The sequence below is a fragment of the Mirounga leonina genome, unplaced genomic scaffold (assembly GCF_011800145.1).
Source record: "Mirounga leonina isolate KUSES-001 unplaced genomic scaffold, KU_Mleo_1.0 Mir_454, whole genome shotgun sequence".
NCBI classification, from domain to species: domain Eukaryota; kingdom Metazoa; phylum Chordata; class Mammalia; order Carnivora; family Phocidae; genus Mirounga; species Mirounga leonina.
Genome location: NW_023270763.1, coordinates 7,055,177 through 7,070,867, shown reverse-complemented (window position 1 = coordinate 7,070,867; position 15,691 = coordinate 7,055,177). Strand labels below are relative to the sequence as shown.

General features: G+C 48.6%; 2 protein-coding genes across 2 annotated transcripts in view; one reads left to right on the top strand and one right to left on the bottom strand.

Annotated features, from left to right (window-relative positions):
- ZCWPW1 (zinc finger CW-type and PWWP domain containing 1) overlaps positions 1 to 334 on the top strand; it is a 37,340-nt gene extending 37,006 nt beyond the window's left edge. Inside the window, exon 18 of the mRNA XM_034988176.1 lies at positions 3 to 334. Coding sequence (XP_034844067.1) covers positions 3 to 152 — 150 coding nt within the window. The 3' untranslated portion in view covers positions 153 to 334. The remainder of the gene's footprint in view (positions 1 to 2) is intronic.
- A 625-nt stretch (positions 335 to 959) lies between these two features.
- On the bottom strand, positions 960 to 15,005 carry PILRA (paired immunoglobin like type 2 receptor alpha). Its single transcript, XM_034988497.1, has 7 exons — positions 14,594 to 15,005; positions 13,876 to 14,265; positions 5,808 to 6,002; positions 2,298 to 2,328; positions 1,644 to 1,693; positions 1,393 to 1,436; positions 960 to 1,215 (listed from the first exon to the last, which is right to left on the bottom strand). Exons 1-7 carry the CDS (start codon positions 14,646 to 14,648, stop codon positions 1,078 to 1,080), a joined length of 903 nt encoding a protein of 300 aa, XP_034844388.1. The 5' UTR covers positions 14,649 to 15,005; the 3' UTR covers positions 960 to 1,077.
- Positions 15,006 to 15,691: the final 686 nt, after the last annotated feature.

Below are 15,691 nucleotides of genomic sequence, written 5' to 3'. Positions count from 1 at the left end.
AGGCTGGAAGTGTCCCCCCTGACGATGACGCCTCCAGTGACCTGGACCTGGAGCAACTCCTAGAAGATGTTGGAAGAGAGCCGGAGCAGCTGGAGGGGCCGCGGTGTGGAGATGACCCTGGGGAGTTCACCTTGGCCTTCTTCGAGGAATAGCTGTGTGCACCTGCCTCCCTGCTGCTCTCTCACCCCCTTCCCTGCCAGCAGCAGGGAGAGCCCCTCAGAGGGTCCCTGAGAGGCTGCTAAGGGTGGGGCTTGTTCATCGGCTACAGGTCACCTGGCTGAAGTCCCAGCTGTGCAGTTTCTGTGTTAATAAAACAGGTTACGGCTTTCCGCAATTGGTCTCTAACCACATGCTTCCCTTCGGCTTCCCTCCCTCCCCTCCGCTCCGCTCCCTGTGGCACATCCCTGTTTCCATGGGAGGCTGGCACAGTATAGAGATCTGGGAAGGCGGGGACACCCGAGTCCTGGAAGAAGGCTGTCGAGAAGGGTAGGTCTGGGTTCAGACCCCTGGCTCAGCCACTTACTAGGTGCGTGGCCTGGAGAAAAGCACTAACCATTGTGGTCTCTTCACGCCTCAGGTGAGTGCATCCAGTCCCAGCTCAGCTTGTTGGAGATGCTTAATGTGGTGGTGCACTTGACACATGCTCCTTCTGATCAGAGGGGAAGGAGAATGGGTAGAGGAGGGGCAGACCCTGGGTTCTGGGCTGGCTACCAGCATTCCGGGTTTACTGTTCCCCACCCCAAGGCAGTCACCGAACTCCAGGACTGGGGGAGGGATCTCAGGTGTGAGCTCTTTATTATAGTTCATTTTTGGCGAGAAGGAAAAGACAGAAGTGGAAGGTGCCATCAGTTTTCTCCTTAGATGCCTTGGGGCAAATTCTAGGTACTTTTATTCTTGTGGGCAAGGGCTGGGAAGGCAGAGAGGGAGTTGGAGCAGATGGCTCTGTTTTTCTGCGGTCCTTGGTGGCCTTCCACACCTGCTGACTTCTGAGTCTTCTGTGTCTGGCCGGGGTTATTATCAGAAGCTGTGACCCGCTGGGCAGCTTAGTCTAAGGAGGTCGTCCTTCAGTCCCACTCATCAGGCCTTTATGAGAGAATATAGGGTCTCCTCCTGGGGGCTCTCCTTGGGAGGGATGCAGGGAGATGCTGCCAGTGATGAGGAGCTGGAGAGAGTGAGGGAGGCATAGAGGATGCCGCTGTTGTCCTGGGCTTCATTCTGGCGAGAAGGAAGGAGAAGGGGGTGAGACAGTGGAAGGGGAGCTGTCCCCACCTGAGAGCAGTTATCTGGCACCTGAGGGCTCCACCGATGCTGCGAGCAGTCCCTCTATTCCCTCCACCCCACCTTCTCCAAACTTCTCTTTAATTCCTTCAGGCCCTACTCCGAGATGCTCACCTTGGGCTCCAGCTGGGGCTCCAGCTGGGGCTCTGTTTGTTGTCCTAGAAAAAAATCAAGGTGTGCTGGGGTCAGGTGGCATGCCGGCCAGGGTAGAGAAATGGGCAGGGCCCTCCAGCAGTGAGGTCATCTGCTGCATCAGGACCAGGGTCAGGCAGGAGGGATGGGTGGGGCATGTGTGTGAGCAGGGAGTGTGTGGGGAAGGATTGGCCAAGGTGGAGAGTGGGGGAGTGATGGCCATAAGAACTTACTTTGAATCCCAATGTTCTCATATTTCTCCTCAGTGTTTTGGAAGGATCCCCTGTATAGGAAGGAAAGGGCGGAAAGTGGGTTAAAGGCTGAGCAGAAGAGAGTTCAAACCTGTGTGGGGCTGGTTCTCTGTGGGGGGGCTCTGTGACCCCGTGACACTCTGAGGTGAGCTCTCATTTGAGGCTCTCTGGAGGCCTCCTGGAAGATCGAGAGGCAGTGTGCAGTGTAGCCAGTAGAGGTCCCAAGGGCCCATTGAAGGCGGATTGTCCTGGAGAAGCAGCCTTTCCCAAGGCTCTTCCTTGGGAAGGGTGAAGTCTTGTCTGCCCTGCAGTGTTGGTACAAACTGGAGAATGAACACCAGCTCCACCCATCTCAGGTCTTCAGGAGGGTGCCCAGGTTGGAAGGGAGAGAGGGGAGGGAAGGGGCTGGAGAGAAGGAAAGAAGTTGGAAAGATGGGCTGGAGGGAAGGAGAGGTGGGAGGGTGGAGAGGAAGAGGGCTCCAGCGGGAGGGAGGGAGGCGAGGCTAGGAGCTGAGGAGGGAAGTGGCTCTGAGAAAAGAGACACCCACTGGGAAAGGACCAGGAGAGCGGAGTGATAGGTGCCCTGTGCTCTTCCCATAAGGAACTTCCTGTTTCCCAAGCAGGACAAGCACTCACCTAGTTACAGTTCTGGCTTTAGTCTGCAGGCCTGTAGGGGAACAGCATATGTCAGGGTGCCATCCATAGAGGGCGCCTCTCCTCCCTGCCTTCCTGCTCTGTGTGCTCTGGGACCAGCCCCCAGAGAGACCAGGGCAGTGGGGCAGCTCTGCTGAACACACCTGGGACTCCTGAGGCTGCCCAACCCTGTCCTGTGGTTGTCCTCAACACCAAATCAGGAGAGCTGCTCTTACCTGCACCTTCTCCCTCCCTCTCTTCCTCCCTCCCACTCTCTCTCAACTTTTCCCTTTGTTTCCTTCCCCCTTCCTTGAATTCCCTAAGCATCCCTCAACCTTGCTCCTTCCACTGCTGAGGCCCTGCCCACCCATTCCTCTCCTTCCACCCTTGCCTCAGACTCATTGCTTCCTCCTGCCCTGAAACACTGGCTTTTTGTGCTTTCCTAAGCGGTGGTTGTTTCTCTCCTGCCTTGTGAATCTCATGACGGGGACCTGGGTCTGAACTGCAGCCCGTTCCCCTCCACCCTCTGCCACTGAAACCCGCCAGTCCCCCCCCCCTTCCCTCCTTGTCCTCCTGAGTTTCTCTGCGGCATCTCCCAAGGATTGGCCCCTGCTTCACAGACATCCCCTCCATCACCCAACACCCCATCCGAGGAGGTCCTGTCATCCACGGAGACAACCCTCTGAAAACACGGGACTCCTATGTACCCCAGACTCCAGGGCCTTCTACTCCACCATACCCTGGACTTTTTTTTTTTTTTTTAATCTCTGGGACTGAGAACTCTGAAATAATAAATGCCAGCATCATTTTTATGCTACAACTTTCTTTCCTTCCAGCTTTCTCTTACCATCATCCTGCTTGCTATACCTGTGTGTTGACCCCATGAACTCTCGTGCCTTAATAATCCACTTTCTTTCGGGCTGTCCAAGCTTCCCGCTGATCCTCTACTCTCCACTCCCCTCTCACGAGCTCCTTGAACTCTCCTGTTCCCCTGTCCTTATGCCACACTTAGCTGACACATCTTTAATTCTGGCTGTGGCCTATGGTGGGGGTGCTATTTGCTTACCCAATGTCCATTCATTTCTTCTTACCCAGTTACAGAACCTTGATTTTATTTGGGGCGGCAGTGTGCTCCCCTCCTGATAGATGTGGGACATATGACTACATCCTCACCAATACGATTCAAGGGGAAGTTGTGGTCTTTTTGTCCTTTCTTCCTTCCTCCTGTTTCCTGCCTGGATTCAGAAATAATGGCTGGAGTCTGAGCAGCCATGTTGGATCATGAGGCAACCTTCAGGGTAGAAGCCAGTAGCCAGGACAGTGAGCAGGAAGATGGAAGCCTGAGTGCCTGAGGACAGTGGCCTCTGCCATCCGCCTCCTCATCCTTTTATATGAGGGGAAACAAGAAACTCTGTCTTACGTAAACCCTGTTATTTTGGTCTCTGGTGCCAGCAGGGAAACATAACTTCTAAACAACAAGTTCTAGAAGTTTCTAAACCTGCATGGTTGAATACTGCGAGGGGAAACATCATGGGCAGCGAAGCTGTTACAGAGCTCTGGCTTCTCATCTGGGTGGAATCCTGAAATACCATCTTCCATTCCCTCAGTGACTATCACGGCTCTTCATCTCTGACCCTCATCCTCACTCTAGAGACAACCGCTGTGATTTTTCCTCTGCAGAATTAGAAACAATTTGTATATCGTTGAGTTTATCAATATTTTTATTCATGGCTTTAGGTTTTATGTCATACTTAGGGAGGCCATCTCCACTCCATGGATATAAGAAGGTCTCACAAGCTTTCCTCTAGTACTAGGGTTATTTTCCCCCTCATTTAACTCTGATTGATCTCTGTGGAATTTATTTTGGTGCAATTATGAGATCACATTATTTTCTCAGATGGCTGCTCAATTGTTCCAGCACCATGTATTGAATGACTCCTTTTTCCCCATTGATTAGAAATGCTACTTATTAACCTACTAAATTCCTGAATGTATTTTGATCTGTTTCATCCTGCCTATATTCGGGCTTTTCTCTTTTCATATACTGGTTCATCTGTGTTTCAGTATGACAGCATCGAATCATTTTAATTATTACAGCTTAATACTTGCAGGTGCTAATGCTCATGTGGTCCTTATTCCGTGCCAGGATCTATTCTCAATGCGTTACATTTAATTGTCATGACAACCCCCAGGGTAAGTATTATTACTCTTCTCATTTTACTGATGAGTGAGTTGAGGCATAGAGTAATAGTATCATTGCACCAGAGTTTACTCGGCCAGGATTGGACTGCAGACAGTCCAGACTCTGTGCTCTTCACCTCTGTGCTTTAATGTCTGATGGGGCTAATCTCCTCTCACTGAAAATTTTCTTCAGAGGAATTTCAAATCAATATTGGAGCGTGTTGGGGTCTAAATAATGAATGCCTCTAGCCCTGTCCTCTTGAGCTATAAGTGCATACATCCACATTTCTGATGAACATCTCTACTCAGATGCCACACAGGCATCTCTAACATATCCCAAACTAGAGAACCATCGTTCTCCCCCAAACATGGTCTTTGACCTTCTGTGTTCTCTAATTTACTTGGTGATTCACCATGGATTCATTCACCCAAGTTCTACTACTCCCTCACCTCTACACCAGTCCAATCACCAAGTCATACTGGTTTTCCCTCTTAAACTGTTCCAGGATCAGGCTCTCTCCCTCCATCCACCACCAGCGCATTAGATTGGCCCCTCATAGCCCACTTCTGGCCCCTCCCAAAGACTGATGTATCTGTAAGGCAGAGCTGAGGTTGCCTCTGGGATCAGAGGCTCTTGGGTGTCATTTACAAACTTCTCTTCTCCCATCTCCAGCCTCCCCAACAGCACTGAGCTATTTAGAGTTCCTGCACTGATTTCCTGCACCTGCGTGGACAGTCACCTACTCACCACCCTCACCATTTGCCTGGCTAATTCTCTTATATTCTTTGAAAATTTTTGCAGGGTAACTTCCTATGGGAAGTCCTCCCTGATTCCCCTCCTTTCTTCCAACCTACCACAGCTCTTTCCAAATGAGGCAGTCACTCCGTCTCCCCTCGCTCCTTGAAAGCAGGACCTATGCTTTATTTACATTTGCAATCTCCAATGACAAGCCAGACCCTGGAAAATAGGCCCTCAACCAAAGCTTGCTGAGCTGAGCCAACTTCCTGTCCCTTCTGTTCTTGCCTTACTCTTCCCAGGGCTGACCCTCCAGTCCCCATGAACTAAAACGTGAGGATTGATGAGAAATGATTAAGTCAAAAGACAAAAACTAGAAAATGATCAAATTTGTGGAGAGGGATTGGTCTGGAGCAGTGGTTCTCAAACTTGATCACACACAGACACCACTTGATGAGACCTTTAAAAATGCAGATTCCCAAGCCCAGCCCGGATCTGCATTTTTTAACCAGTACCTGGGGTCATTCTGATGCTGGTGGTTCTGAGAAACACTCAGTTGGGAAGCCTGGTGGGGGGCGTGGCCCAGAACCACTTACCTTTTCTTCTCTTCCACCTGAGGTAGAGTATCAGTCCCAAAATTGCAATTATGAGCACAGCACCAGCCAGTGCCACCCCAACTGCAGCTCCCCCACTCAGGGGTGAGGACGCTGAGCTCCTAGGGTCTTCCAAGACACTGAGGCCAGTGGTGGTGGGGGCAGTGGTGGTGGGGCCCTCGGTGGTCCTCTTGGCAGCTGAGAAGACATGAGAATTTAGCAGATTCTCCCCTGGAGGACTGGAGGTTTCTGGATGAAACTTGTCACCTTGTTCCCTAGTTTGGGGAATATTAGGGGTGGGGAGCAACTCTCTGAAGCTCTCACACAGGGAGGGAGTAATGAATCCACATCACCCAGCTTAAATGCTGCTCTACCTCCCATCAGTGTTGTGACCTCAGAACCTCATTTCATGGTCGACAAATAGGGATCACTAAATCACAGGAAGAAAAAACATTTTTTCATTGTGGTAAAATACAGGTAACATAAAATTTACTGTTTTAACCATATTTAAGTATATAATTCAGTGACATTAAGTACATTCACAGTGTTGTGCAACCATCACCACTATCCTTCTCCAGAACTTTTTCATTTTCTCAAACCGAAACTCTGTCCTCATTAAACACTCACTACGCACCCCCTTCCCCAGCCCCAGACACCCACTGTTCTGTTCTCTGTCTATGAATTTGACTGCTCTAGGGATTTCTGGTAAGTGGAACCAAACAGTATTTGTCCATTCTGGATTGTTTTAATAAGTGACAAAACATCTGTAAAGCACCTAGTATATATTAGAAATATGTTTTTAAGATTAAATTAATATATATTGAACTTTACTTCCTACAAAAAGATTGTACCTTAATGCACTGTTTAAAAACTGACAGAATGCTAAGCCACAGGAAAAAATTCAACTCCAATAAAATCTTCAGGTTAGTGTGGACCAAATTTTCTGTCAACCCTCATAAGAAAGAAATAATAAAACCATCTTTTAATTGAGATAAAAATTTTAAAGTCTTAAACAAATGTATATAACATGCTATTTAGAAAAATAAAAACCAGAGGAATACATATTAAAAAAAAAACAACAACCTCCTAGAATGTGACTAAAGCCACACTCTAAGCCAAATTCATAGTATTAAGTGCTTTTATTATTTAAAACAAGAAGAAATTTGAAAAATGAACAGAATAGTCGATTCCTTAGAAAAAGTATCAAAACCTGAAAGAAGGCAGCCCTATGAAAACATAGAGGAAAAAAGTAATGAAACCTATGTAGGAATAAATTTATTAGGAATCAGGACAACAGAAATAAATGCAGGAAGTGGTTATTTAGGGGAAAACCAAACAAAAAAAACAAGAAACAAACAAAAAAATAGACAAGACTCTTGCAAACCTAACAAGAGTCTGCTGAAATCATTTGTGAGTATATGCTCAATTATAGGTTGATAAATTTTAAAAAATGAATTAGATGATTTTATGAAATAAAAATTTTTGAAAATAGAGTTAAGTAGTACACTTTCAGTGATAGGTAAACAAAGAAGTAAGAACTTTAGGGATGCCTGACTGGCTCAATCAAAAGACATGAGACTCTTGGTTTGGGGGTCATGAGTTTGAGCCCCACATCCGGGGTAGATTTTACTAAAAAAAAATAAACTTGAAAAAAATAGTGAGAACTCTATTAAAGAACTACCTATCATAATTAGGATTCCAAGCTCAGGAGGTTTTATGGGTAAATTCTTATAAAAATTTAAGGAACAAATAATTCCCAAATAGATTCTAGAACACAGAGAGATATGGAAAACGATGCAATTCTAATTCCTTTCGTAAAATTAATGTAACCCTGACGCTACTTTCCATTCAATTTTTTTTTTAAGTGCAGGTTAAAATGATAAAGGCCTATGTTTCTTACAGATCTGAGTGGAGGAAAATACCCAGGACTGGTACATTGGGAGCGTAGGTTGACACAACCTTTGGGAATGCATTTGCAAAATGTAACATACCCAGGTATGCCCTTTGACCCAATGATTTCAGTGCTAGAAATTTATCCTGTGGAAGTGCTGAACAAATGTTCAAAGGCCTGTGTTTAGGGGTGTTCTTTGCAGCTTTGTTTGTGATGTGGTAGCAACTTAGAAAACTGAGGGGCGCCTGGGTGGCTCAGATGGTTAAGCATCTGTCTTCGGCTCAGGTCATGATTCCAGGGTCCTGGGATCGAGCCCTGCATTGGGCTCCCTTCTCAGCAGGGAGCCTGCTTCTCCCTCTCCCTCTGCCTGCCTGTCTGCCTACTTGTGATCTCTCTCTCTCTCTGTCAGATAAATAAATAAAATCTTAAAAAAAAAACAACCCCAAAACCCAGAAGACTGAGTAAGTAGATTGTGTGATACATCGCTGCGGAGGGACATCCTGCAGCCTTTTTTTTTTTTTTTTAAAGGCAGAGCTGTATATGTACTGAAATGGAAAGATACTTTGTGGTACGGGGAAATGTAAACAAGTTGTAGAGCAGAATAGTACATGGCTTGATTCTATTTGTGTTATGTATCTGTATCTGTATCTATTATCTGTAAGAGAGAACATTTTGCAGAAAGAAGTAGTGGCTGAGGAGATAAAGTGCAGAGAAAAAAAATATAGTCTTCATTTGACTCTGTATGTATTGTTTGACCTTTTTTTTTTAATGATGTGCAGGTATTACCAGCACCTTTATTATTTTCAAAATTTAACATTTATCAAACTTGTATAGGCACATAATTTATTTTTTAAAAAAGATTTATTTATTTGAGAGAGAGAGTACAGGGTGGGGGGCGCAGAGGAAGAGGGAAAAAGAGAATCCCAAGCCGACTCCCCGCTGAGTGTGGAGCAGGACATGGGCTCAATCTCAGGATCCTGAGATCAGGGCCTGAGCCAAAACCAAGAGTCAGTTGCTTAACCAACTGTACCACCCAGGCGCCCCAACAGGCACATAATTTAAAGAGTCCACAAATTCCATACAGTTTATAAAAACAGTAGCCCCTGCGTAAACCCACCTTTAGCTATTTCTTCTGACATTAACCTTGTATTTCTAAATCACATCAATATATAGCTATTGCTTGACTTGTCTCAAGTTGTGTTTAATTACTTCCTACCATTGAAATCGAGGATTTAGATCTCTCACACCCCCATTTTCTCCATTTTACTTGACAGTCCAGCATTTGATGTTCTTTTCACGACATGGGTTCTTCACTTGGCTTCTGGAACACCATTCTCTTTGTTCTTTTCCTGCGTCCCTAGCAGCTCCTTCTATCTTCTTGTTGATTCCTCCTTTTCCTAACCTGTAACAGTCATGGGACCTCCTTAGTTCAGTCTAGGACCCCCTCTCTATCTACACTCACTTCCCAGATAATTTATCTGGGATAATTTATTAATCCCATGGCATTAATTATCAGCAACATGCCAATCCTGCCCAAATTTACATATCCAGCCACCTCTCTCCCCACTCTTCCGACTCCTGTATCTCACTGCCTACTCCCACCTCCATTTGTTTGTCTTATAATGTCTCAAATTTCAGATGTCCAGAACAGAACTCTTGATTTCCTCCCAAGCCTGTTCCTCCCCCATGTCCCCCTCTCTGTAAATAGCAACACCATCCTTCAAGATGCTCAGGCCAAAAGCCTTAGAGTCACCCTTGCTTCTCCTCTTTCTTACCCCCACATCCCATCATCTGCAAATCCTGTCTGCTCAGTCTTCAAAATATAAGCAGCATCTCCCCTGCCCTTGTTGTCACCCTATTCAATACATATCACCTCTCACTGGTGTCCCTGCTGGTGACCTTGCTCATCTTTACAGTCTGATTCTCCATACAACATCTGGAGGGACACTTGCACAATGCACATCAGAGCACAGCAGGAAACGCTCACTAGACTCATTGCGCTGAGTGAAAGTTCTTTCCCTGGCTTTCAGAGCCACACAGGACCTGCCCCCACTGCCTGTTCTGATCTCACCTCCTGCCACCATCGGCTTCTTCATCTGCTTCAGCTGTACTTGTCCCACCTCATGGCCTCTGCCCTTGCTGATCCCTCTTGACTAGAACATTCTTCTCCAGACCTCTCCCTCACTTCCTACAGATCTGTGCCTAGGCTGGTTTTCTCTGCTGGCTTCTCTTAGATCCACTCCCCAACTCTTCTCCACCTGCTTTGTGCCTTTCGAGGCTGGTTTTAGTGGACTCCATCCATGGGCTCTCTCACACACTGGTTCCTATTCAGTGGCCAGTAGGAGTCACCATCAGGAGATAGAGGGAGAGGGGCGCCTGGGTGGCTCAGTCGGTTAAACGTCTGCCTTTGGCTCAGGTCATGACCCTGGGGTCCTGAGATCGAGCCTCACATCGGGCTCCCTGCTCAGTGGGCAGTCTGTTTCTCCCTCTCCCTTTGCCCCTCCCCACACCAACCCCCAACCCCCACTCGTGCTCTCAATCTCACTCTCTCAAATAAATAAATACAATCTTAAAAAAAAGAGAGAGAGAGGGAGAGAGGAGGGTAGGTCATGGCATAGCCCTTGGCCCCTCTCCACCAGGTCTTGTATTAATCTGGTTCTCAGAGACATAGAACCAATGGGGTATAGAAAGAGATGTAGAGTTTTGAGGAATTGGTTGATGTGACTATGATATCTGAGAAGTTGTAGTTTGCTGTCTGCAAACAGGAGGCCCAGAAAAGCTGGGGTTTTAGTTCCAGGTCAGACCTATAGGTCTGAGAACCAAGGGGACCATTTATGTAAGTCCCAGTGTGATCCTAAAGTCCCAAGAACCAGAAGCTCCAAAGTCTGAGGGCAGGAGAAGCAGAGGTCCCTGCCCATCCTCTATTTTTTTGTTCTTTTCAGGCCCTCAAGGATTTGGATGATGCCCAACCACTGCTAAACTCTTCTGGAAATAGCGTCACAGACATATCCAGAAAGAATGTCTTACCATCTCTGTGGGCATCCCTTAGCCCATTCAAGTTGACACATAAAACTAACCATCCCAGACATGTTGACTCTATCTCCTCAGAGGCTACAGCTCCTCTCTGGTCCCAGTACCTTCTCTCTACCCTGCTCCTCAGTCATGGGGATGGTTGCAGGTGTCTCCCAGCCCTGACTGGTTTCCCTGTCCTGTGCTCTACTCAAAACTCTCCTCTGTCCCCCTGTTGCAGTGGCTGCTTCCTCCTGGCTCTGACTAATATCTCTGGGGCCTTTCTGTTCCAGCTGAATAGAGTTAACACCCCTAGCAACCTTTATCCCCCAGATCCTGCTCCATTTCCCTCCTTTTCTCTTTTCACCACCATTCAACACACAGAAGTAATTTGTTGGCTTTCTCTCCCATCTTCTTTCCACATTTATGTGCAAGTGGCATTGTTGCGAGCATGTTTTGCTTTTTTTCTTTCTTTCCTGCTGTTTCCCCAGTGTCCGTATTAGCCCCTGACACATAGTAGGTATTCAATCAATATTTGTTGAATGAATGAATGAATGAATGAATGAATGAATTTTCTCTTAGGATTTCAAGGCATTCAACCATTGTCTTCCAGCTTCCTCTGTTACTATGGAGACCACCAAAGCCATTGTGATTCCCAAGTTTCCTGTGGCCTGTTTTTTCCTCCTTGGAAATTTTTTGGATCATCTTTTTTTTTTTTTTAAAGATTTTATTTATTTATTTGAGAGAGAGAGAATGAGAGAGCGAGCACATAAGAGGGGGGAGGGTCAGAGGGAGAAGCAGACTCCCTGCCGAGCAGGGAGCCCGATGCGGGACTCGATCTAGGGACTCTGGGATCATGACCTGAGCCGAAGGCAGTCGCTCAACCAACTGAGCCACCCAGGCGCCCTTGGATCACCTTTTTGTCCCTGACATTTTGAAATTTCATGTTGCTGTGTCCCAAGGTAGGTCTTTTTATTTTTACCCATTTCTCTGGAAGTAACGTGGTTCTGATGGACATAGTCTTATCAGCCACTGAAACATGACAAGTTACAAACCCTAGAACAGTGTGGTAGCAGCAAGATAAAAGACAGAACAGGGAAAAGGAGTTGACAGACCAGAAGCGGGTGCTATCCTACAAGAAAGCCAGGCCTATGAGTCAATGAAGAAGAGAAAAAGGATTCCATAAATGCAGTTGGGACGATTGATTTGTTTCTTGGTATAAAGATCAAATTAGTTCTTTACCTCAAACCATACACCAAAAGAAGTCCTCACTACATTAATGAGTTTTACTGTCAAAAGAAAGCAGACAAAAATCAGGAGAAATTAAAATATTTTCAGCTCCTAGTGCAATACAGGATTTTGGGCTAAGAAATAAAAGAGGAATTTACAAAGGAGAATATAGTGAGGAAACATCTGTATGTAAAAAACATTATTAAGCCAACCACAAACAAACTTATCAGTTCTATTAGCTGCAAACATTCCTTTGGGGTGATGTTTTTGCATGGTGGTACTTATCTTGCGTAAAAACATTTCTTTTTATTACTTTCCTGTATTTTAAAAAAATATATGAGCATGAATATCCAATTAATTGCATTAATTGAAAAAATTAACTTACTGATGAAACTCATAGCAAACGTGACTGAAACTGAGAAATGAGAAAAGTCAGGAGGATTAGGGAAGGAGGAAGAGGGGTCTGAGGAGAGCCAAAATCTCCCCAAAAAGGCCATTTAAGGGAAGATGGAAGAGGTGCCCGAAATATAAATCCAAGGCTGTCTTGCCTAATTCAGGTTGTGAGCCACTGCTGTCTACTTGCTCTAAAACCAGCATGGTGGTCCTACGGGGCAGTGGTTACCAAGGGTGGGGACACAGAGAGTGTCCTTCCCACCAGGAACAGTGATGCATTGCTCAGAATTGGCAGCGCAAGTGATTGTAAAAAGGAAACCTACGATTTTTAGTTTTTAAGGAATTGTCTACAGACAATACACCCTCCAGTCCCTGCTCCTCAGAGAGACGCTCTCCCCACACTGCTCTGGGGACAAACCTAGGTTCAAGTTCCCACGGCCTGCTGAGTAACATGGGAAGATCTATTAATGTAACACATCCCATTATTGGGTGAACAATAGGTCAAGACAACGATATGATCAGGTCAGCTGGTGAGGCTGAGCAACTACTGGTTAAGAGTGGAGGCTCTGGGCTTAAACTGAGTTCAAGTCCTGCCTGCACCAGGCTGTGGCTTTGGGCAGGTCAGTGTTAGGATCTTGGAGCCTCAGGGTCCCGCTATATCTCTAACAGGAAGACGACAGCAGTACTTACTGTTACTGTGGGGTCGTGGGGAAGGTTAACTAGGGCGATGCATACCAAGTTGTTCAACCCTACACAGTGCACAGTAAGCGGGAGCTGCCGTATTTCTGCTGCAGACGTGCCTCTCGAGGGCCAGCACGGAGCAGTGAGATCAGAGTGGACAGTGGGGACAGTACAGGCAGAGGTGGGGACTAGGGATGGGGGGAGCAAGGAGGGTAAAGAGGACAGAGGCGGGGAAGAGGGAGATGGGAAAGGAGAGGAGGGCTGGGGCTGGGGCGGGGAGCATCGTGGGCAGGATTCCGAGGAGCAGAGCAGGAGAGGAAGTGGGGGTTTGGGGAAAACAGGTAATAGGGTGTTGCCAGGGGACCGGGGCTCTCGGTCATCATTGGGTACCTGCTGTGTGTGCTGGGCTGAGCCCATGGCTGTGGGGAGACGCAAGACTCGGGGCTAGCTGGGGCTGCACACACGGACACATGACAAAGGGAAGGCAGCCCACATCCTGAAGAAGTCAAGTCCACCTGGACGGCATGGGGGGAGGGTAGGGAGGCAGGGCTGGAGCCCCAGCTTGGGGCAAGAAGGGAGGATAACTGGGAAGCCCAGGAGGTGCTGAGGCCGGGGCCTGGGGGGGCCTGGATCCGGAGGGGGCAGTGAGGGGGATGGTCAAGGAGGGCAACCCAGGCCTGGGGAGATGGAGGAGAAAGAGTAAAGTTGGCAGAGGCCTAGGGAGGGGGTGAGTATGGGGAGAGGAGTCTGAGAGAAGGGGCGAGCAGGAAGATTGAGGCCTGGGCCAGGCCTGGAGGACAAGGGCACCGTGGTCTTTAAGAGCCTCAGCAGGGTGGGCGTGGTGGCTGCCGGGGCAGCTGGACTCACCGGGGGTGACGGTGAGTCTGGTCCCCTGGAGGGACTGCCACACCTTTGTGCCGTCTCTTAGTGTTTCCACTTGGACCCGGCAAAAGTATATATGCTCATCCTCCTTCCGCAGGTTCGATATCTGCAGGGAGCCAAACTTCTGACCCTCTGGCAAGTTCAGGAAGATGCGGTTCTTGTACTTCTCATGGATGAAAGGCTGAGTACTGTTGTAGATGGCCTCCCCATGGAATTGTTTCCATCTCAAGGCTATACTCACTCTGGGATCGTTGGCTAACTCCCAGCAGTAATAGAAGGAGAAATTGATATGGACGGAGCCACCCATGGGGGCTGAGAGGTGAGCTGGTTGCTCGATCCCAAAGTCAGGATTTAAATCACATTCTTCTGAGCTACCTGCAGGACGGGGGAGAGGAGAGACTCTGAAGCCACTGGGAGAGATGAAGAAGATAACCCCAGACCTTCTGACACCCTCACCACGGGCAGTAGTGTGACAGATGGTAGGACCGGCTCTCTGGCCTGGGTGTCCCCCTCGCCAGACTTGGGGTAGGGAGGAGGGTGAAGGGTTGGGGCTGACTAGCACTATGGGACGAGCCCGTCGCTTGCTGGGGCTGGGAGGCCTGGCCAGCGACCCCGGCAGACCCCTTCTCCAGCTGCCCAGCCTCAGCCCTTCCTGGGGACTTGCTGGGCCTCGGGGCAGAGCCAGGGTGTCCCGGACACTCACCAGCCTGCAGACATGTCGGCAACAGCAGCAGAGACAGCAGCAGGGACAGACCCATTGCCTCACTTCCCAGGGGAGGAGAAGACAAGCAGCTCTGTCAAGGCCAGGGGAGGCCCTAGGGGGCGCCTCCTTGGGGAGTCGAGAGGCACCTGGAGAGCGTGGATCAGGCCCCTTCAGAGGAGCAAGGGAGGGTGAGAGCCTTCCCCAAACTCACCAGCACCCAGAGTAACCAGCACTTCCTTTATCAATCTGGTTTCTTCTTTTCCTATATTGCAAAAGTGCTTCCTTGTTGTCAGAGCTCAGGGAGCCACGACAGAGGCCCCCAGCCTCTATCTTCATGCTGAGGGCCGGCCATGATTCTGACCTTGGCCATGTGTGGCCTCTCCTTTCTGCCTGGACTCCTGACCACTGCCAGCACCTCTACCTCCTTAGGAGTCAGTGTTTGTCTCTCTAGCTCTCCTTTTCATTGGCTCTCTGAGTGTCTCCTGGCCTCTGTCTGTCCTTCCAGGTGAAGGGGCGGCAGCAGGACCAGCTCCAGCTCTTGCAGCAAGAAGGCGGGCAGCCATGAGTCTCTGCCCAGCTACAGCCCCCTAGAGAGGAGGAGGAGGGATCCACTGGTGGTCAGATGCCCTCGACCTCCAGCCCCAGCACCAGGGACTCCTAGCTTGCTCTTGGTCCTTCTCCCTCCCCGCAGGGGCTCCCCTTCAGCAGCCCCTGGCAGTCCTGTGCAGGACCCAGGCCTTCCAGGCCCCTTCCCTGCCCTGATCAGCTCCTCTTGTGCAGTCTCACACCCTCCCTGGGGTTAAGAGGTGAGGGTGGGCCTTCTGAAGGCCACGCCTTGACCCCCAAGATGCAAGATTGGATCTGCAGGTCCTTCTGTCCCCCACTCTAGATGAGGAGACCAAGGCTCAGAGAAGCCCTGCCCCAGGTTGAATGACTCTCAAGTGATAGGTCTAAGACTCAAACTCCAGCCTCACTGAGTCCACAAAGCATTCGGTTCCTTCTGGATGCTTCCGCCTGGTTGCACCACACAACCTCAGGGCCTCAGCTCCCAAGAGCAGAGTTCTGGGGGGTGACTCTCAGGAGGCCCTATTTTTATAA